This window comes from Peromyscus eremicus, chromosome 1 (assembly GCF_949786415.1).
Source record: "Peromyscus eremicus chromosome 1, PerEre_H2_v1, whole genome shotgun sequence".
In the NCBI taxonomy this organism is placed as follows: domain Eukaryota; kingdom Metazoa; phylum Chordata; class Mammalia; order Rodentia; family Cricetidae; genus Peromyscus; species Peromyscus eremicus.
The window spans coordinates 54,433,131-54,455,811 of NC_081416.1; the positions used below are offsets into that span (position 1 = coordinate 54,433,131).

At 46.4% G+C, this 22,681-nt stretch overlaps 1 protein-coding gene across 5 annotated transcripts; it reads left to right on the forward strand.

Moving 5' to 3' along the window:
* The first annotated feature begins 1,397 nt into the window (after positions 1 to 1,397).
* Dpf2 (double PHD fingers 2) lies at positions 1,398 to 22,681 on the forward strand. 5 transcript variants are annotated; one of them, XM_059262524.1, is made up of 12 exons: positions 1,398 to 1,526; positions 6,530 to 6,690; positions 11,370 to 11,477; positions 12,463 to 12,626; positions 13,624 to 13,716; positions 13,851 to 13,929; positions 14,409 to 14,450; positions 15,455 to 15,592; positions 15,696 to 15,824; positions 15,967 to 16,079; positions 17,169 to 17,250; positions 21,454 to 22,681. In XM_059262524.1, the coding sequence occupies exons 1-12, from the start codon at positions 1,495 to 1,497 to the stop codon at positions 21,528 to 21,530; spliced, it is 1,218 nt and encodes a 405-aa protein (XP_059118507.1). In that variant the 5' UTR covers positions 1,398 to 1,494; the 3' UTR covers positions 21,531 to 22,681. The 5 variants fall into 5 exon arrangements, with proteins under 5 accessions (XP_059118507.1, XP_059118516.1, XP_059118523.1 ...); XM_059262540.1 differs by lacking the exon at positions 1,398 to 1,526 and adding an exon at positions 1,825 to 2,120; XM_059262552.1 differs by lacking the exon at positions 1,398 to 1,526 and adding an exon at positions 2,123 to 2,233.

The window sequence follows — 22,681 nt, forward strand, 5'->3', positions numbered from 1 at the left end:
AAAATCTAGCTGTGAGGCATTTTTTCAATTGGTGATCAATGGTGGAGGGACCAGCCCATAGTGCGGTGGTACCTTCTCTGGGCTGGTAGTCCTGGGTTCTATAAGAGGGCAGGCTGAGCAAGTCATGCAAAGCAAGCCAGTAAGCAGCACCCCTCTATGGCTTCTGCCTCAGCTCCTGCCTCCAGGATCCTGCCCTGTATGAGTTCCTGTCCTGACTTCCTTTGATAATGAACAGCAATACTGAAGTGTAAGCCAAATAATAAAAAAAACCCAAACCTTTTCTCCCCAACTTGCTTTTTGGTCCTGTGCTTTGTCACAGCAACAGAAACCCTGACTAAGACAAGGGAAGAAAGAATTGAAGGTGCAGTGGGACAGGGAGGCGACAGTCGATGGTCCATATGGGTTGGCAGACCCAATGTGGACAGAGAGTAGATCTCTAAAACTATTGAAACAAACGTCACAGTGACTTTGGTAGGCACTGTTTCAAAAGGTCTGGTAGGAACAAAAACAGTAAGAAGAGAGCCTTAGAAACAAGACAGTACAGAATACGAATGAAACATCTGCTTTGAAAGAGTGAAAAGAAACGGGGTGGAAATGGAATGCAGATGGGCTTAAGGAAGTTGGGGGGGGGAGGGCGGGAACTTGCTTGTTTATGGATTTAGGTAACTCGATACTGAAGGAGAAATACACGGTATAGAACCGAGAGGGGCAGTCACACCAATGGAAATTTTCAATGTGGTGAACGTGTTTAGGAATAACCAGCAAAGGACTGGTGAGCTGTCAGACTTGCCGCCGAGCCGGACAACCTGACGGCCATCCCCCAAACCCACAAAGCGGAAGGAAAGAACCGACTCCTGCAAATTGCTCTGTGGCTCCCACACACGTGCCACGGCACATGCACGCGCACACACACACACACAGAGGCATACACACCAAAGAAGAGGTAGGTACCAGTGAAATCCAGGGACCAGGTTTCCTGACAGGAAGGTATGGTAATTGTCAGAACGCGAGAGTCGGGCCAAAGAACATCCTTACTCTGGGCGTTCACTCTTAAAACGGCCGGTGTTTAGGAACACGGGCACCCGGTGGACTGGGTACCCCTCTGACCTTTCACTACCCAACTGTCCCTCCCTGTGAGTCAACCACGTGGCTCACAGGGAGGCAGGGCACTGGTCTCCTTCTAGCCCATCTCCGCAGCCTTTCCACCGACCTTTCTCACTTTCCAGCCACGCCAGACCTCCTTTCCGAGGCTCCGCTAAACGGAGGGGGCGGGTCCTCTGCACCGAGAAGCCGAGGGGGCGTACCTCCCCAGTCGCGCCTGCGCACTGGGCTCCTTCATGCTTGTTCCCCGGCTCTCGCTCTCGTGGGCCCGTGCGTGCGCGCGCGCGCACCCTGGGGTTGCGCCTGCGCAGAGTGTTGAGTGCCCTGAGTAGGCTTAGCGCCTGCGCGTTGCAGGCTTCGGGCCTCCCAGCCTGAGGGAGAGGAGCAGGGAAGATGGCGGCTGTGGTGGAGAATGTAGTGAAGCTGTGAGTGGTCTTTTTTTTTTTCCTCTCTCTCTCCCGGACCAGAGGTCTTGTAAAGGGGCCTAGGAGTAGAGAGGGAGGTGCGGGGAGAGACAAGACAGAGAGGAGGAAATGCCCGGGGAGTCCTTGCGTACCGACTCCTGGTAGGGAGGGCAACAGAAGACTCCGGAGAAGACGCTGGGCTTCTTTTGGAAACTTGTGGAGGCCGGGAGGGGGGCACACGGGAGCCCCCGACGGGCGTCCTCCTCGCGGACCGAGCCCCGAGCGGAGCTGCGGGCTGCGAGCGAGAGGCTCACGGTTCCCGGCCCGTCTCCGAAGGCGCGTCAGTGTCGCGGAGCCAACGGAGGCCGGACGGCCCCTGGAGGTCGCGGTCCCTTCCCCGCCCACCGCCCGCCCCGGGGCTGCCGGCTCCGCGGTTCCTGCTGGGATCCTGAGACTTAAGCAGTCCGGTGACATGAACCGGCAAATCCGGGTTACCGGAGACTGAAAGTGTTCTTGGAAAGAACTGGTCCAAGAGTAGATGCAGAAGGAAGGAACTTCGGGGAGTGGGGAACTGGACCGGAACCCGGTGGCCTCCTAGTCCGCAGGAGCCCCCAGGTGGGCGTTCTCTGTACCCTAGATGCCATTGTGCGGGTAGATTTCGAGCAGAGCTGAAGTTAATGGTTGTTGGGAAACGCTGGGGATGGGGACTGGCCTGTTAGTCGCTTCCCGTGAGTTAGAGATGTTTGGGGTTTTGATGCGGCTCATCTTCCTTCCTCCTTGAAGAAGAATCCCAGCGAGTTTTGGAATGGGATGGTTGATGCCCGTTAGACTTAAGAATGACCTTCTCTTCCTTTAATGGCCATGTTGGGCGTGATAAAAGGGTAGAAAAATTGAAGTGTTCAGCTGTCCAGTCAAAGCTTTTGGATTCTGGACGACGAAGTAAAGGTTTGGGAAATATTCGGGAGGACTTTAATAGCTTTTTTTCTGTCTTTGTCGTGGGCTGAGTCCCAGTCATCCCAAGAGCCCTCCCCCGCTTTAAGGTTAAGTTGCTTCTCCCCCGCTGCTTGGAGCTCTTTTCTTCGAAAATGCTTTCCCACTTCCATTAAGCTAAGTGCCTTCTCTTGTGGCTTTTTTTTTTTTTTTTTTACTTGCTTTTGGCTTTATCCTGCTGCCTCTTTCAACCACCCCTCCTCCCACCACTATTTATTATCTTTCTTTCTAATCTGCCCACTCGTTTCCCCAGCTCTCTTCAGGATGACATTTCCCTCAATTTAGAAATGAAGCTGTTGATTTAACATTTTTATAGTTCTCCTTCTGGACTCAGATGTTAGTTCTTTGTTACCCTGCCTTTTTCTTTGTTGACTTCCCCTACTCCAGTGGAAGGTGGGAGGGGGTTTACACAAGTTTCCTGTGAAAAAAGGAATCACAGCTTTTACCCTGGAAATCTTACTGTTCTAGAGGAATGTGCTTGCCTAGGTTTTCAGAATTACATGTTAAAGGAGCTCTTCATGTTGAAAGTTGGTCTTCCAGAAAATGGAGTTGCCAACCCATTGGTGTAGTATTTTAAGTGCTGGCTGCCCATTCCTCTTTAACCAGCCGCTGGTTCCTGAGTGTCATTGAGGTACTAGCTTGCTTCTCCCCAGTTAAGTGCAGAAGACTGTGGACCACCACTATTACATGCCTCCTCAGAACTTTCCCTTTACAGATGGGGCTTTTATTCCCCCACCATTCTCACCCAGGAAAGATGTTTTTCTGGTGGTTTTTTTTTTTTTTTTTTTTTTTTGTTTTTGTTTTTTTGTTTTTTTTTATAGTGTGCTTAAGTCTTCTGGCAGCTGACATCACACATTGAGGACAAGACCACTAGCTCATCTTTTCTTTCATTTTGTCCTGTGAGGAGACTTTTCCATTTTAATGATCTTTTTCTCAAATATGATGTCATGTTTGAAATAGTCTTTATAGTGGTCTTATTAGGATAAATACTAATCTCAAATAACCATGGCTGCTAACTACTTTTAAAACTTTATGAGTCAGGTAAATAAAATAAGATCCATAAATAACAGAAGCTTGAAATTTTTTGCCACAGGAGCGTTGAATGTATAAGTGTACTCTCCTCTTTTGCTCTCTTAACACACACACACACAGGTTTTATTTCTGGCATCTTACCTGCTAGACCACTTGTTCCACCTTCTAGAGTCGCACCTAACCTGCAAGAGCCCTACTGGACATCTCAGTCGTTCTTCCAAGCCTCCTCCAGCCTCCTTGCTCTGTCTGGCTTTACAGCCTTAGCCCCACTGGGCTGGTCCTTCCTTCCGTTTGACTTCCAGTGTCAGTATCAATTCCCATCAGCAGAAACAAAGGAGCTGCTGCACTCAGCCTTGTTTATCCAATTTTCCTGTGTGGTCGGGACGTGGCTGCCTCCTAAAGGCGAGCAAATGTGAGCCTGCTCGCTCTCTGCGCTGTGCTCTCCAACATTCGTACCTTAATTACAGTCATTACGGCTCATTGAATCGAGTCAAGCTGTACTTGTAGTGTTGCTGTGTGTGGTGTGTGTCCTTTTAGTTTGCTGGGAACAAGCTAAGCTGTGCAGTGGTCTATTGTGACTGCTCAGTGAGAGTCCCCATCAGATGCTACATCAGGGCTTGTTGACATAGCTTTGGTTGTAGGTATTAGCCACAGAGACTTACTCCCTCCTGCTTTTCATGTCTCCTTACCCTTACCATCTCCATCAGAATCCTGGTTGGTCAGAGCTCATCTAGTCTAACTGCCCCAATCTGTAGGAGAGGAGTGGAGGTCCACATAGGTTAATTGCGTGTCTGTGTCTATGTGGTAACTGTAGCTACGCCAGTCTTTTTATTCTCAAATCCATCCTGATGTGATCTAGACTTCTAGTCTTCATGGGTAATGGGGATGCTGTGGGAAAGAAGTCTCCTCTGCCCTCAGTATGTCCGTTTTTTAAGGTTGATTGAAGGCTGGGGATATAACTCAATTGGTAGATTACTTGCTTAGCATACAAGTGATCCTGATTTGATTCTCTAGCACCACATAAAACCAGATGTAGTGGTGCATGCCTGTAACCTCAGCACTGGGCAGAAAGAGGCAGGAAGATCAGAAATACAAGGTCATCATTGACTGCATACTGGGTTTGAGTCCAGTATGAGCTACACAAGCCTTTGCTTTTAAAAGAAAATTGAATATTTGGCTGGGGTATAACTCAGTGGTAGAATACACCTAGCATTTGGGAGGTCCTGAGTTTGAGTCCCAGAATCACAACAAAAAGGTTGATTGATTGATTATAAACACAAGTCCTTACTGTTAATTTACTCTCCTTTACCAAAATAATGTTGGGTCATTAGACATGCTTACAGTTTCCTATTTTCTTAAAGTACTTAGGGAATCCCCTTCAGATTTCAGATTGGATCTTCCAGGGCCAGAAGATTTGGAGTGTCAGCTGTGTAGCAGTTAGGAAGGGCCTGAGATGGGCCTTTTAGTATAAACAGGCTTTCTTTCTGTTAGTACTGGTGCTTTGTAGAAGCTTTGAGGGACTTGGAGAATTTCTTTCCCTGGAACACTGCAAAACCTTGCTCACCTGTGGATACATGATGATCATATCCTGTGACATCTTTCAGTACAGCGCTCTTCTTTTACCCCTAGTTACCTTTGGATTGTTTGTACATGAAGAACATTTAACTTTTTAAATTTATTCTATTTGTATGAATGTTTAGCCTTTATGCATGTGTATTGCATGTGTGCCTGGTACCTCAGGGATCAGAAGATGGAATTAGATTCCCTGTAACTGGAGTTAATGGATAGTTGTGAACCACTATATGGATGCTGGGAACCAAACCCAGACCCTCTATAAGAACAGTGTTTTTAACTGCTGAGCCATCTTTTTTTTTTTTTTTTTTTTTAAATAGAAATTGTTGCACCATGTAACTCTGGCTGGCCTAGAACTTTTTGCTCTGTAGACCAGGCTGGCCTCAAATTCACAGAGATCCTCCTGCCTCTACCTACTGAGCACTGGGATTTAAGGTGTGTACTACTAAGCCCAGCTCAATAATAGTTTTATTGTTTTGTTGTTGTTGTTGTTGTTTTGTTTTGTTTTAGTTTTTTTAGTTTTAGTTCAGGCTGTCCTTGAACTTGCTGCTATCTAGCTGAGGATGACTTTTGCTTACACCTCCCATATGCTGGAATTACAGGTGTGTGCCACCATAGGTGGCTAGTTTGGGTTTTAAGGCAGAGTTTCACTAATCAGCTCAACTGGCCTTGAAGTCAGGGTAATATGTTTGCATAAGTCTTTCTATTAGAGGTATGTACCACCATATCTAGTAAAAGCTTCATTTTTTAGAACTGAATAGCATTTTGTGGGATGGATCTAGTTTGCTAGAAGTCTTGTGAGTCTTCTAGATCTTGTTTTCCATATTTGTTAAAGGTGGTTAATATCTACAGTAATGTCTGCAGCTCAGGATACTGAGGTTAGGAGAAGCAACATATTAATGAGTTGGACACGTGGAAACCACAGAAAGAACAATTCATTTCTTCCCTATTCCTCCCTCCCCTGATACTGGGGATTGAATCCAGAGCCTTGTGTGGGCGAGCAAGCACTTTACCACAGAGCTATTTCCTTGATCCTTTTTCACTCTGTGTGGATTGAAATTTAAGTTTGACTTGGGAGTCTGAGGTAGAGGGATTTCCATGAGTTTAGTACCTGGGCTGCAGAATGAGAGACCTTGTCTCAAAACAGAACAAACATATTTAAAAAGGCTTATGTCTGATTATATACATCATAAAATCATGTGTTACAGTGATTGTTTATTATTTATTATGCAGGGCTGTGGCCCAGCTCATGGTAACTTGTCTTTCCTCATGTAATAGCATAGTGAAGGTTCTTTATGCCTCTTGAGGCAGAAAAGGAGATGAATAATGGAAGAGAGAGTCTCCAAGACTCTTGAGCCTTCTGGAGAAGCAGTTGACAGGAAAGAGGGATGACTTGACACCCCACACTTGTATGTCTTGTCTTCCCGCAGCCTTGGGGAGCAGTACTACAAAGATGCCATGGAACAGTGCCACAATTACAACGCCCGCCTCTGTGCTGAGCGCAGTGTGCGCCTGCCTTTCTTGGACTCACAGACTGGAGTAGCCCAGAGCAATTGTTATATCTGGATGGAAAAGCGACACCGGGGACCAGGTAAGGTTGCAGCTTCAGGAAAGTGGCGCAGGAGCACGAGGAAGTCTCCTTTTCACTTAGGAGGTGGAGGAGTGTGAGGTCCTCTGCTGCTCACTCTGGGAGATGGAAGGGTCTTGTGAGAAGTGGGGAGGATGAAGCAGCAGCACCTTTGTCTTCGGGCCTCTCAGGTGTAGGTAGATTTTTCTTCGGGGCCACCATCTCACAAAAAACAACACAGAGACTTATTAATTATGAAAACTCAGCCTTAGCTTAGGCTTGTTCCTAACTAGTACTTGTTTATTTGTTTGTTTGTTTGTTTGTTTACTTACAAGACAGGGTTTCTCTGTGTAACAGCCCTGGCTGTCCTGGAACTCACAGAGATCCACCTGGCTCTGCCTCCTGAGTGCTGGGATTAAAGGCATGCGCCACTACCGCCCAGTTTAATCTACATTCTTTTTTTTTTTTTTGGTTTTTTCGAGACAGGGTTTCTCTGTGTAGCTTTGCGCCTTTCCTGGGACTCACTTGGTAGCCCAGGCTGGCCTCGAACTCACAGAGACGCCACCACCGCCCGGCTTAATCTACATTCTTTTACGTGGCTCGGTTACTTTGCTTTGTACTGCCCATCCTGCCTCCTCTCCATCTGGATGCTGACTCTGCTTTCTTCTCTGAGTCCTGTCTCTGTTCAGAAGTCCCACCTATACATCATGCCTAGCTATTGCCTGTTTAGCATTCTATTGAGCCAATCACAGTGACACTTCTTCACACGGTGTAAAGGAATATTCCACATTTCCCCTTTTTTGTCTAAATAAAAAGGAAAAGTTTTAACTCTAACCATGTAAAACTGTATACAATAAGAATAATTATCAGGTAAGAATTATATTTACAATGTCCAGTCCATTTGCATTTGGCAAATTTAGAGAAAATACTCCATTATCTATCCTATCTTAGTCCAGAGTTTTATACCTAAACTGTTTTTTGTCATAACTTGTATTACCATCCTAACAATATCCTTTCAGACCTTAGAACATCTTTTTAGATTAAAAAAAAAAAAAAAAAAACCTTAAGGTTTTATGTTTTTCAACCTTAAAAATTTTACATCTTTTATGTTTCTTTTCTGAATTTGGTAACAAGGAAAACTGTAAAACTTTATCTAGTCTTCAATCCCCATCAGAGACCCAAGAAGGATAAAATATTACTTGAGTAAACAGGAAGTACAGAGCAAGCAACTTCCAAAACTAAGATGTGACAGAGACATCTGGCTGCCTGGACTGTCTTTCCAATGTTCTCTAACATTAGGGCATCCATCTTTGGCCTGTGGGACTAGAATGTCTGACAGACTTTTTTTTTGTGAAACAGAAATTTTGAAGGACTGTCATACCTTGTCTTGGCAAAGTTTGTTAGTTGGCTTCTTTTATGTCCTGCTTCTCCAGTTTGGACAACATTCTGTCAGCAATTTGAGGCAAGGGCAGTTTCTTGCCCAAATGCCTAGCTTTTGCCACAAAGAAAGCAAACTTCGTGTGGAGGTTCTTCGATGCCCATCATCCTTTATTGAAATAAATTACTGCCAATATGTGTCTCACTTCATGAAAAGCCTTATGTTATAAAAACAGTTTAATTGCCGTATTCTGTAGGTCTTTGAAGTGTTTAAAGATCACCTATCTAAAATATATTTCTGTTTGACCTTGAAAATATACCTAACATGACTATATTTGTCATGACTATAATTGACTGTTATAGATGACTAACTACTAACCTGTATTTCTTTAATATCCTAAATAGCTTTCAAAGGCTAAAACTTTGCATAACCTTTTAAAATGAGCTGCATAGGTAAAATACCTTAAACAGAGTAGAAACATATATACAGTATAACAAAAATAACCTTAAATTTGGATCAATATATGAAAATCCATACTAATGTAAAATATTTGACTAGTGGTTTTTTAAAAGTAGACTCAACAGTCCACCCTTTTATCCCATCATTTCTGTACTATATCTCCCCTTTTTTCTTTTAGAAAAAGATCCTTGATGGGGCTGGAGAGATGGCTCAGAGGTTAAGGGCACTGGCTGCTCTTCCAGAGGTCCTGAGTTTAATTCCCAGCAACCACATGGTGGCTCACAACCATCTGTAATAAGATCTGGTGCCCTCTTCTGGCCTGCAGGCATACATGGAGACAGAACACTGTATACGTAATAAATAAATCTTTAAAAAGAAGAAGAAGAAGAAGAAGCCGGCGATGGTGGCACACGCCTTTAATCCCAGCACTTGGGAGGCAGAGGCAGGTGGATCTCTGTGAGTTCGAGGCCAGCCTGGACTACAGAGCGAGATCCAGGGCAGGCTCCAAAGCTACACAGAGAAACTCTGTCTCGAAAAACCAAAAAAAAAAAAAGAGAGAGAGAGATCTTTGAATCTAATCTCCTTTGTTTATCTTTCTTTTTGACCATGAACAGTAACAACTTGTAACTGACCCCCAAATGATGACAAACATCTCTAACCCACTGAATGACCAAAAACCACCCACCCCACCTCTTGGGAATGTGGACGTCATGTTTTCTAGACTGCTTCCTGTTGTTTGGGAGTGATGACATGTTTAGGGAACCTGAGAAAATTGAGATAATGGTTAAGTCCTGGGAGAGCTAGCTGTTGTCTAGTCTCGGTGTGATGGGAAAATGCAGGGTTTATCATCTGAAGTTCTGGCTGGAGTAGTTGTGAGGCTGGATCATCTCAGCCAGCAGTCTTGAAGCTGTTCTGGATGCAGAACTCTGAGGAAACTGCAACAGAGGCGCTCTGAGAGGCTGGGTCACCTGGGTCACCCGTTTTCATATATCTATTAATACAAGTATGGACTGTGTGTTACACACAAGCCAGCTAAAGATGATTTTTTGTTTTATGTTTAAGCAGGTAAAATATACATCACTCGGGCTGGAGAGATGGCTCAGAGGTTAAGAGCACTGACTGCTCTTCCAGAGGTCCTGAGTTCAATTCCCAGCAACTGCATGGTGGCTCACAACCATCTGTAATGAGATCTGGTGCCCCCTTCTGACCTGCAGACATACATGCAGGCAGAACACTGTATACATAATAAATAAATCTTTTAAAAAAAAAATACATCACTTATAATTTTTCTAGGTTTATTTCTTTATGTATGTAGCCAGGGGTGGGGGTGTTCTCCCCTGATCAAACCTGATCCTCTTTAACCTTTAATGAATCCATACCCTTCCATTTTCTGTGGAAACAAAAGCATAACCTCGTCCTCAACCAAACATTTTTTGACTTCCATTTTGAAGTTAAAACTTTTTTGTTTGTTTTGTTTTTTTGAGACAGGGTTTCTCTGTGTAGTTTTGGTGCCTTTCCTGGAACTCCCTTTGTAGCCCAGGCTGGTCTTGAACTCACAAGAGATCTGCCTGCCTCTGCCTCCCGAGTGCTGGGGTTAAAGGCGTGTGCCACCACTGCCTGGCCAGTTAAAACATCTTTAAAATATGTAGGTTGGTTTAATTTAGCAGTTTCCATAATCTAATGTCTCTCAGCAGCTGTTCACTCATCAGCAATCAAAAAATTTAAAGTCAACCAGACATCTTATAGGATCCAGACTCTGTGTATTTTCTATCTTTACATGGCTTATCTTTTTTACATTATTTTATTCTCTCTTTAAAGACTTTATTTATAGCTATTTTTTCTGTGTCTGACTACACCCATTTTCTTTTTTAAGCCTGTGCACATTTTTAAACACAGCGTCTGCAGCATTCTCTGGTTGCCTGAGACAAATCTTAAACTGCTGCTGTGTCAGCCATTGGCATGGCTCAGCTTAGTGCATGGAGCTGGCTCATGGCACTGGCTGCTCAGGCGGTCTGTGTACACCAAGCCTACCCAAGAGACCTTGGTCACCATGAAGCCTTGCCAGGAAGCTGCATTTGATTCCGTGTTTTAAACTTTTTTTTTTAATTTAAGTTTTTTCAAGCCTTGAATGGCCAGACAGACGTTAGGCGCCATATGTAGGTGGATTTTTCAAAAACAACACAGACAATTATGAAAGCTTGACCTTAGCTTAGGCTTGTTCCTAACTAGTTCTTATAACTTAAATTAACCCCATCTTTTTTTTTTTTTTTCTTTTTGGTTTTTCGAGACAGGGTTTCTCTGTGTAGCTTTGGAGCCTGCCCTGGAACTCGCTCTGTAGACCAGGCTGGCTTCGAACTCACAGAGATCCGCCTGGCTCTGCCTCCTGAGTGCTGGGATTAAAGGCATTCGCCACCACCGCCTGGCTTAACCCCATCTTTTAATCTATGTTCTTTTACGTGTCATGGTTACCTTTACTCTGTACTGCTTATCCTGCTTCCTGTCCATGTGGCTAGTGACTGCTTTCTTCTTCTCCAAATTCTCTCTCTGTCCATAAGTCCTGCCTATACCTCCTCCCTATTGGCTGTTTAGCTCTTTATTAAACCAGTCACAGTGACACATCTTCACACAGTGTAAAGGAATATTCCACAGCACTGAAACAGGTGTGTCTTCCAGAAAACTAAGTATTAGCTATACACTAAAGTTCACATCTGTCTTTCTTTTTCGTGGAGTATCACTCCCAACCCAGGCTCTGCACTGTATCATTCCCTTGCTCTGGAGCTCAACAGAGTTCTCATCCACAGAATATTAGCTGTCATTTTCTAGGGCTGGATTAGGGTTTGATTGCTTTTTTTTTTTCCTTCTACAGGATTGGCCTCTGGACAGTTGTACTCCTACCCTGCCCGGCGGTGGCGGAAAAAGCGTCGAGCCCACCCACCTGAGGATCCTAGGCTTTCCTTTCCATCTATTAAACCAGGTAGGGGCTGAAGATGTTGTAGCTCGGTTGCTAGAGCGCTCACCCACCATGCACAGGGCCCTGGGTTTGATCTCCAGCTTTGCATAAACTGAACGTGGTTGTGTGTCCCTACATAGTCACAGCATTGAAAAGGTTGAGGCAAGAGGATCAGAAATTCAAGGTCATTCTCTGCCACATATAGATGGAGTTTGAGGCCAGCCTCGGCTACATGACAGCCTCAAAATAAATATGAAATTAACACTCGGGAGGCAGAGGAAGTCAGATCTCTGTAAGTTCAAGGCCAGCCTGTTCCACAGAGAGTTCAGGACAGCCAGGGCTACACAGAGAAACCCTGTCTCGAAAAAACAAACATGAAATTATCTCAAAATAATAGAGGCTTGAGAGATGTCCCAGTGCTTCCTGTGTGAATACAAGGCCCTAAATTTTAATCTAGCATTCATATAAAAAGCTGGTGTGGCCAACAAGTTCCTGTAATCCCAGAATTATAGAGTACAGAACTGGGGCTTGCTAGCTACCAGCCTAATTCAAGGTTCAGTGAGAAACTCCAAGAGAATAAGGCGGAGTGTGATAGAGCAGGACACCCAGTAACCTCAAACGTGTACCCATACGTGTTCATACACCATATAGACATATACCACACATATGCACAAAACCAAAGAAAATAATCAAGAGTAAATAAATAAACCAAGTAAGGGACCCACTTCCTAAGCAGGGCCATGGTCTGTTTCACAAGAGGCTTGCTGATCACCTGCTATTCCTAGGCTGTGTCAGCTCTCGCACATCCTAAAGTAAATGAGGTATGATGTCATCTTCAAAGAACTCACTGTGTTAGGAAGAGAGGTAAATAGCTGAACTCCAGTGCTGCCAGAGCCAAGACCCCTTGGTTCCTATAGAACAGATGTTAGTGACTGACGTAGACTTGGCCCCACATGGTGTAGGCTCAGCTTCAGCCCTTCTGAGTTTGCTTCATCCTGGTTTGTTGCAGACACAGACCAGACCCTGAAGAAAGAGGGGCTTATCTCTCAGGATGGTAGCAGTTTAGAGGCTCTGTTGCGTACTGACCCCCTGGAGAAACGAGGTGCTCCAGATCCCCGTGTTGATGATGACAGCCTGGGCGAGTTTCCTGTTACCAACAGTCGAGCACGGAAGGTATATTATCCCAATGGCCAGAGGATTTTGATAAGTACCAGCCTCCTCTTTATGGGTGAGAGGGTGCACCCAGTTAGCAGAACTGACGAAGATCCATAGTAGAACACTTGGTGTGTAAGCACCAGCACAAAAAATAAAAACAGCTGAACTGGAAGCTGGGACTGCCCTGCAGTCCTGTGGCTCTCCCAGCCACCGGCCCTGCTGCTGTCTGGTCTTTCACACTCCTTCCCTCTTCTCAGGACAGGCTCACTCACTCATTCTCTTTCAAACAAGGGTTTTGTTAGAGAATGTAGTGCCTGGTGTTACATAGGGGAAACACACCTGGTTCACACCTGTCAACTGGAAGGTTACATAGGGGAAGCACACCTGGTTCACACCTGTCAACTGGAAGGTTACATAGGGGAAGCACACCTGGTTCACACCTGTCAACTGGAAGGTTACATAGGGGAAGCACACCTGGTTCACACCTGTCAACTGGAAGGTTACATAGGGGAAGCACACCTGGTTCACACCTGTCAACTGGAAGGTTAATGCTAAGTTTAAAGATGAGAAGAGTTACAGATAAGGCAGGTACTGTGCTAAGTTTTTCCATATGCTTCCTCCTGTACAGCCTTATGAGGTAGGTCCTGTGGTTCCCATTTCACGGACAGGGAGGCAGAAGCAAAGCAGTTAAAACTTCCCTCAAGGTCACACAAGTAAGCAGCAAAACTCATTTAAACTAGGACATGCGTATTGGAAGCAGAGCAGGCAAGACAGAGCATGGCTGCCTGGGGTACTAGGGGAGCTTTATGGAGACAGAGATTCGGAAAGCGACTGAAGAGGCTCAGGAAAGAAGGCACTGCAGGGTCAGGAGTGGGATTGTAAGGTGAAGAGAGATCATGGGTGGGGTTGAACCCTGGAGAAGCTTCTGGGTAATTCCAGCTGGCTAATTCTACATCATGAGGGAGCTTTTGGGTGCATTTGACTTCTGCTCATTCCTATCTTCTGGTCCACTCAGCGGATCCTTGAACCTGATGACTTCCTAGATGACCTTGATGATGAGGACTATGAAGAAGATACTCCAAAGCGTCGGGGAAAGGGGAAATCCAAGGTGAGGAGCTAGTGTGCTGCCTGAAGGATGTAGCAGGCCGGTCCAGGGAGGTCAGGCTTTATTTCTTGTGGTTGCCTTTCTCTTCTGGCCTAGACACCTTAGTAATGGCATCATCTTTTTGCTGTTCTTGGCAGAGTAAGGGTGTGAGCAGTGCCCGGAAGAAACTGGATGCTTCCATCCTGGAGGACCGGGATAAGCCCTATGCCTGTGACAGTGAGTGCCTCCTGAGGGGTGGGTAGTTCTTGCCTTGGACCCAGCTACTGCTCTGGATGTGAGAGTAAGGGGGTCATGTTCTTGCACTGAATGGTAAAAATAGCCTGGGTTCTTGTCCTGCCTGCCAACCTCTGAGAAGCCCTGGCTTTTGCTTCACAGTGGGTGGGACCTGCATGCTGTGGGAGAGATTTCTGTGGCTCCTGGGGTGGGAGGCTGAGGGAACTCAACAGCAGGCAGGGTTGGCCTCACAGTGGGCAGCATCCAGATCTGCTGACCCATCAAGGCAGGGCACAGGGGGCCAGCCCTGAGGGTCAGTGTCTGTCCTCTTTCCCTTTGCTTTGGCTCACCCGACTTCCGTGCCTCCAGCCTGTAGCGCCACTGCTGGGGTTCTCTCTCACTCGCTCTGTTTTCTTGCTGCTGCTGCCCTGTCTAAATTGTACCAAGGCCTTCTTCTCATGACTTTTCTTTCTGTCTTTCAGATAGTTTCAAACAAAAGCATACCTCGAAAGCGCCCCAGAGAGGTAGCTCTCTCAACTTTTCAGACTTGTGGTTTTCCTGTCCCTTTCCCTCTCCCCTTGTTCCTCCTGCCTTTCTCACTCCTGTGATGCTAGCTTTGGAATCTCTGCAACGGTATGACGTTAGTGCTGTGGAACCCCAATTGCGCTCCACTCTCAGAGTCCTAGCGGCTGTCTTTACCATTGCTTGTCTCCCATAGACTTACTCCTATAGCCACTTGGCCTAGTGTGTGGGGTAGCTCCAGAGTCTTAACAGAACCCATTATGAGTAGATTCATCTGATGCTCCCCTGAACAGACACCAGGTGGTCAGCTAATGTTGCCACCATCATACCACCACCTCCTCCCATCCTCCTCATTCCTTCCTGCTGGCCCCCTTGCCCCTCTTGGTGTCATCACTCAAGATAAGATGCCATGAATCTTTCTTTCCTTGCTGCTTGGCAGGGGCTGGGCAGGACACTAGTATGGGAATGTATTTCAGATTTTTGGGGGACAGTTAATCCTGGCTGCTCAGTCGGTAGGTGTTCCCCAAGAGACCCACCCTCAGCCCTTTGTCTGTTCATTTTGGATTGGCTACATGGTATACATGGGGTGGCATGAGCGTGCCACATTTACATAAAAAAAGAGTCTGATGTCTCCTTGTTACCTTTCCCCCTTTTGCCATAAGGCAAGACCGTAAAACTTTCCTGACCTGGAGCTCCCAGACAGTTGCTATTCCCAGGGCAAGTTGTTACAGCATGGGCTGAGTCCTTCCAAAAGCCAACGTAGAAAAATATTAGTAGCCGTGAGGTTGTGTTTTAGGGAGGGAGGAGAATCCTAGAAACTGGAAAAGTCTAGGGCCTGATGCTCTTGGCTAAGGGGAAGGGGCCATCACTAAGGCTTGTCCCCGATTAGAGATACTAGGGACAGAGGTGTTTTCCATGGGCCTTAGATCGTGCTTTGTGGCTTGTCAGAGTCGGGGAAGTAGCACCTTCGTGTCCTAACATTTCCCTGCAATCTTCTTCCACCCAGTTTGTGGAAAACGCTACAAGAACCGACCTGGCCTCAGTTACCACTATGCCCATTCCCACCTGGCTGAGGAGGAAGGAGAGGACAAAGAAGACTCTCAACCACCCACTCCTGTTTCCCAGAGGTCTGAGGAACAGAAATGTAAGCTGGGGTGTCAGGGTGGGCGAACGGGAGAGGAGCCAACTTGGTTATAAAAACCGTCCTTATAGGGATTGTGGGTAATTCCTTTCTTTTTCCGCTGTAGCCAAGAAAGGACCTGATGGATTAGCCCTGCCCAACAACTACTGTGACTTCTGCCTGGGGGACTCAAAAATCAACAAGAAGACAGGGCAGCCTGAGGAGCTGGTGTCCTGTTCTGACTGTGGCCGCTCAGGTACCTCCAGTCTCAAAGCAGGCTGCGTTCAGTGCCCAGGAAACTCTTGGCCTGCTTACTTCAGTGCTGTCAGTCAGGCAGCCTCCCTTACCCACTCCCCACCGCGGCGTCCAGCCACCTGTGTGACTCCCCTCCTCCACAGGGCACCCGTCCTGCCTGCAGTTCACCCCTGTGATGATGGCGGCTGTGAAGACCTACCGCTGGCAGTGCATCGAGTGCAAGTGCTGCAACCTCTGCGGCACCTCGGAGAATGACGTGCGTGCCGCGCGCGCCCTCTCAGCCCTCCACAGCAGGCTTCCTCTCAGCGAGCAAGGGCCTCCCCACATACGCCTCCCTAACCTCTCCCTGGGAACTTTACACTTGTTTAAAAAAAATCTCTTTCTTGAGCACCAACCGTCAGTGTCTTTGGCTCTCGAGTCCCTAAATAAGACAGAGAGGACCATGCTGTCATAGAACTGTGTACTTGGGGTAACAGAGTTTTGTATGATATGTCTTGAAGAAAATGAAACTAGTGATGAATGAGCCAAAAGTTAACTGGAGACTGAGGGAGGTTTCTAGTTAGATTTGCTTTTGGAGGAAATGAGTTGGTGTTGGAGTTTTGATAATACAAAGAGCCAGTCCAAGAAGGTGTGGAGTGAGTGTATTTCCAAGAAGGTATAGCCAGTGCAGAGACCTTAAGGTAGGCAAGTTGGCTGTAACGAGGCCATTGCTACCCACTAGATCCTTCCTGTGTCGGGGAGGTGGATCAGAGAAGTGGGCATCATTTGATCTGTGGGGTCTTGGGTCCTTTTGTGGGCAGTGAGGAATCCTGGAGATTGACCCCAGAGCCTGGTGCACAATAAGCATGAGCTTGCTACTGAGCTCCACCCCTGTGCTTAGACCTTGGAGATGTTATCACGCCTTTATTGGGGGTTGATATGTTCTGTCTTATATATATATATATATATATATATTTTTTTTTTTTTTTTTTTTTTTTTTTTTTTTTTTTTTTTGGTTTTTCGAGACAGGGTTTCTCCGTGTAGCTTTGCGCCTTTCCTGGAACTCACTTGGTAGCCCAGGCCGGCCTCGAACTCACAGAGATCCGCCTGGCTCTGCCTCCCGAGTGCTGGGATTAAAGGCGTGCGCCACTACTGCCCGGCTGTCTTATATTTTCAAGCAGCTTTGTAGAGAAGAGATTGTAGGGAAATAGTAGGCTTTGTGATCAGTTAGAATCTGGATAGGTTGAGATGGACAGATCTTATATCTGTTCTTAGTAGCTACCAGTCCCTCCTGGAAGTAGCAGCAGTATCATAACTTAGGTACATAAGCTGTTGGACCCCTGTTCTTTCTCCTTGCCTTCTGCAGGACCAGCTGCTTTTCTGTGATGACTGTGACCGTGGCTACCACATGTACTGTCTCACCCCATCCATGTCTGAGCCTCCTGAAGGTAAGTGGCCCAGATCTACTTCAAAATATTTTATCTCAGAAGGATCCATAACACCCACATAAAACATTGACAGTGAAATTTGTGACTTGTTATAGATCTGTAATTGTGTGGGTTTCAGCATTCTTATACCCAACAGCATAGATTTCATAATAAAGTGATGTGTTGTGGAATTAAAAAAAAAATTAGTAACTCAGACAATCTCCTGAACTGTAAATACTGAGGGTCTCGGACAACACTGAAAGCAAGGTCTTTGCTTTGGCTCAGTTCAGTACACTTCCCTAGTGTTTTATTTGTTTGTTGTTGTTTTTGTTTATTTTGTTTGTTTGTTTTAATTTGTTTGTTTGTTTTTGTTTTTTTGAGACAGGGTTTCTCTGTGTAGCCCTGGCTGTTCTGGAACTCTGTAGCCCAGGCTGGCCTTGAACTCACAGAGATATGCGTGCCTCCACCTCCCAAGCGCTGGGATTAAAGGTGTGCAATCACCACTGTCCGGCCTAGCATTTTAGTTTAAAGAACTTAATGTTTGCACTTTGTCATTAGTGATACTTAAAGATACAGAAAATTACCAACATGAACATGAACTATGCTGAGCAGAGAACAGTCACCAGGAGAAGCTGTCTTCCTTCAGATAGTCCAGAAATGCAGTTGACAGCTCATCTGACATGACACTTCCGTTGTTGCTCTCCCACTCTGATGGAGTGTTTCTTTCCTCTCTTCCTCATTTGGAAGGGAGTTGACCCTGGAGCCTGGGTTATCTTTCTCATTGTTAGTGGTTTACTTTAGTAATGCTCCAAGTTCATGGAAGTATAGGTGGAGTCCCAACCACCTGCTCCCAAATAACCAACACAAAGACTTAAGATTACTTACATTCAGTTCATAGCTCAGGCTTATTACTAGGTAATTTCTACATTTTAAATTATTAACCCATATTCCTTATTTTCACTCTGCCACATGGCGGTACCTTTATTAGCATGACATGTTTATCTCCTGCTTCCTCTGAGTCTGTTGAGACTCCAGATTCCGCCCTTCTTCCAGCATTCTCTCTGTCTCAACCAATGTCTTCTCCTGCCCAGCTGTTGACCAATCAGCTTTTTATTAACAATGAGAGCAGTACATATTTACAGTGTACAAAGTTGGTTCCACAGCATAGAAGCGCTACACCAACACCAGCGGTGGCATCAAGGAGTGGTTCTTTCCCACAAGTCCCTCAAACTGTGTTGCTTTGCCTAGCTCCTGCCTCTACGGCAGTGGTTCTCAACCTGTGGGTCTCAACTCCACATTTGTCGTATATTGGATATCCTGAGTGTCAGATATTTATGTTACAGCTGATAACAGTAGCAAAATTACAGTTATAAAGTAGCGATGGAATAATTTTAGGGTTGTGGGGGTCACTACAACGTGAGGAACTGTATTAAAGGCTCTCAACATTAGGAAGGGTGTGAACCACTGCAAGGGAACTCAGCTTGTCTAGGAGGGCCCACGTACGCAGTAGCTCTGCTGGGCACAGATAAGAGCCCGCCTTCAAGTGGAGAAGTAGTTTACTGTTTGCAGCAGCTGACTTGTAGTGTAGGTCAGACTGCAGGGAACGGGGCCACTAGCAAAGCTGGTGAGTACTTTAACAGCTGCAGGGGTGCACACTGCTACCGACTGCCACATTTCCAAATCAGCTTTGAAAGAAGGAGTGTCTCACCTTTTGTTTAACCATCAAATACACCTTATAGACAAAACTTGCACTGACGGCGCAAGGGCTTTCCCGTTGACATTCTGTGAGACCCTGGGGGAGTGGAGAGCTGCAGGCCAAGCACTTTCCTCCCCGGAGCACCAGAGGCCTTCTGTGGGTCACGGTTGGCAGGATGTGCGCTGTGGGCCACATCTAGCTGTGTCAGTTTACATAGCTTGCAAGCCAACAGTGACTTTTTACATTTTAAAGGGAGTTTTTAAAGGAACATGAAGATAGAAGACTATGTGGCTCATAAAGCTTAAATATATAACATTCCGTTTGGCTCTTTGTTGGAACCCTTACCAATCCTAGCATATTGGCCTTAGGGTTAGAAAGGCTCTCTTACACTTTGGGGTTATTGTTTTGTTTTGCTTGTTTTCTTTCATTTGCCTTTTTTTTTTTTTTTTTTTTGTGAGACAGGGTTTCTCTGTGTAGCTTTGCACCTTTCCTGGAACTTACTTGGTAGCCCAGGCTGGCCTTGAACTCACAGAGATCCGCCACCACCACCAGGCTTTTTTTTTTTTTTTTTTTTCCCCCCCTCGGAACTCACTTTGGAGACCATGCTGGCCTCGAACTCACAGAGATCCGCCTGCCTCTGCCTCCCGAGTGCTGGGATTAAAGGCGTGCGCCACCACCGCCCGGCTTTCTTTTTTTTTTTTTTTTTTTTTTCAGTAGTAGTAGAGATAGAACTCAGGGCCTTGTACATGCTGGCCAAATCCCCTCCCACTGAGCTATATCCTTCTATCTCCAACTTTTAAAAAGAAAATTATTAAGAGTGCTGTTGCAGTTGAGCCACAGCACTTGTGTAGAGGACAACATTTAGAAGTCGGGTCTGTAGCCGGGCAGTGGTGGCACACAGCTTTAATCCCAGCACTTGGGAGGCAGAGGCAGGTGGATCTCTGTGAGTTCGAGACCAGCCTGGTCTACAAAGTGAGTTCCAGGACAGCCAGGGCTATTACACAGAGAAACTCTGTCTTGGAAAACAAAGAAGTCAGGTCTGCTTTCACCATGGGTTCTTGGACTCAAACTCAAATCCTCAGGCTCTGAGCCATCTCACTGTCCCCACACTTGTTAGGGTCTCACTAAGTTGCCTAAGCTAGCCTTGAGCTAGCTCTGTAGCCCAGGTACAGGTACCTTGAACTTAGAGCCCTCCTGCTTTAGCCTCTAGAGCAGCTGGGTTAGTCTTGGTGGAACCATGTGTCTTTGGGGAGCTAATAAGAGATATTTCCCATGGAGTACTGTCCGAACCACATACATAAAATTATGCTTATAAATTTTAATCATTTAGAACTAATTTTGCCAGGTAGTGGTGGCACACGCCTTTAACCCCAGCACTGGGAGGCAGAGGCAGGCGGATCTCTGTGAGTTCAAGGCCAGCCTGGTCTACAGAGCAAGATCCAGGACAGGCACCAAAACACAGAGATACCCTGTCTCAAAAACCCCCCCAAAAAAAACAAAACAAATGAAAAGCTAGTTTTGCCCTGGGCGGTGGTGGTGCACACCTTTAATCCCAGCACTCAGGAGGCAGAAGCAGGTAGATCTCTGTGAGTTTAAGGCCAGCCTAGTCTACAAAGTGAGTTCCAGGACAGCCAGGGCTGTACACAGAGAAACCCTGTCTTGGAAAAAAACAAAATAAAACTTGTGTCTAGGCTGGCAAGATGGCTCAGCAGGTAAAGGCACTTGCCACCAAGCCTGGACAATCTAAGTTCAACCCAAAGCTTTTGGAAGAAGGACAGAACTGACTTTCATAATGCATGCTATGTATGGCACATGCCCTCCCCATAAATAAATAAACTTAGTGAGTTACAAAAAAAAAGAACATGTGTCTGCCCAGACTGTCCTGTGAGTCCCAGGGTCACTGATGTGAGAAGATAGTCTAAACATCTGTTTGGGCACTGTCCTCTCACTCAGGGTTGCCTTTATCTCCATGAAGAATGATTTTTATTTGTTTTTGTATTTTTGATTTTTTTGAGACAGGGTTTCTCTGTATAACAGCCCTGGCTGTCCTGGAACTCGCTCTGTAGCCCAGGCTGTTCTCGAACTCACTGAGATCCGCCTGCCTCTGCCTCCCAAGTGCTGGGATTAAAGGCGTGTGCCACCACCGCTGGGCTGAGAATGATTTTTGTTTGTTTATTGTTTAGATGTATTTATTTTTAGTGTATGTGTGAGTATTTTGTCTGTATGTATGTCACTGCACTAGATGAATGATTGGTGCCCTTGGAGGTCCCTGATAACTGGAGTTAGGGATGGTTGTGAGCCTCCATGTGTGTGCCGGGAACTGAACCCAGATCCTCTTAACTGCTGAGCCATCTCTCCAGTTCCAGCTTTCATAGCTTTGAAGACTAAGCAGTTCCTTCAGCTCAGTATAACCATGAAGCTGCTGCTACAGAACTTGCCCTGTCCTGCCTGGGGAGAGATGGGGAGAGTGGGAAGACAGCAGATGGGGATCTTATGGGATCCACCCTGACCACTCTACTTCTCTGTAGGAAGTTGGAGCTGCCACCTGTGTCTGGATCTGCTGAAGGAGAAAGCATCCATCTACCAGAACCAGAACAACTCCTGATGTGCCGCCCAGCTCCCCACACATCTAAGGCTGTTGCTCTCCTCTACCTTGGTTTTCATACCCCTCTTCTTCTTTCACTCTGGTAGTCCTGCCGACCTGCCTTTGGCAACAGCACAGGGAGGTGGCAACTCTGGCTGCCTCTGGCCCCGAGCCCTCAGGGAGTAAGGAGCAGCACGCTGCCCCAGGGCTGACCTGTGGGCCCAACTTCTCTCTGCTCTCCAAGAAGTGCATTCACTCTGCTTGCCTTGGGCCCAAGTCCCTGGTAATCACAGGGTTCAAATGGGGTCCTCTGAGAAGGAATATGAGGGCAGCTCACTTATTTCAAGCTGGCCTAGTCCCCCTTCCGGTTTCCAAAAGCCCCAGGGGTAAGCCAGGCCCAGCCTTTGCTGGGAGCAGCTGGAGTGATCAGGCTGAGATGGTACTTACTAGGACCTTTTCATACCCCTGTTCTGCTTCACTTTGCCTCTGCCAAAGCAGTCCTATGTCCTCTGTCATGCTACATGGGGTCCTGTGCTTGAACTGGGATGGTCTCAGGCGGCACCTGGCCGTGTCCTGTCTTGCCCTGCCCTGCCCAGTCCCACAGAGACAAGCAGCTTCACCTGTCCTTCTATGCTTGGCTGGTTCACTCACAGGTGGTCTCTGGCAATCCAGGCATTTCCTATCCTCAGAACTTACGTCTTCTGCCTCCTTCCTTATTCCTTTTGGTTTTGTGGGGAGAGGGACAATGTCGGGGGCTGTGCCAGCAGCTTGGGGGCCACAAGGAGAAGTTGGATAATGTGCCTGTTTTTTAACTCGATAAAGCCTACCTCCAAAATCCCCTTTTCGTTCTTCCTGGACCTGGGCATTCAGCCACCTGCCCTTAACTGAGTCAGGAGCCTCTGCCTCCTGCCTGTGTATCCTGGAACAGGGAGGTCCCCTTTCCTTGCACGCTAGCTAGCAGCTGGTAAGGTGTTCACACCCTGATTTTTCTGTTTCCTGCTTAGTGGCACTGACATTAAGTAGGAGGGGACAGTCCATGCCAGGACCCTCTGGAATGGCCTTCCTTGGCTGTGGGCAGGCCCTAACTATTGTTTTATGCAAAGTTGAGGCCCCCTCCTCCCATCTCTAGTTCCTGTATTCAAAATTAGTAAAAATAAACATTTTTACACAGA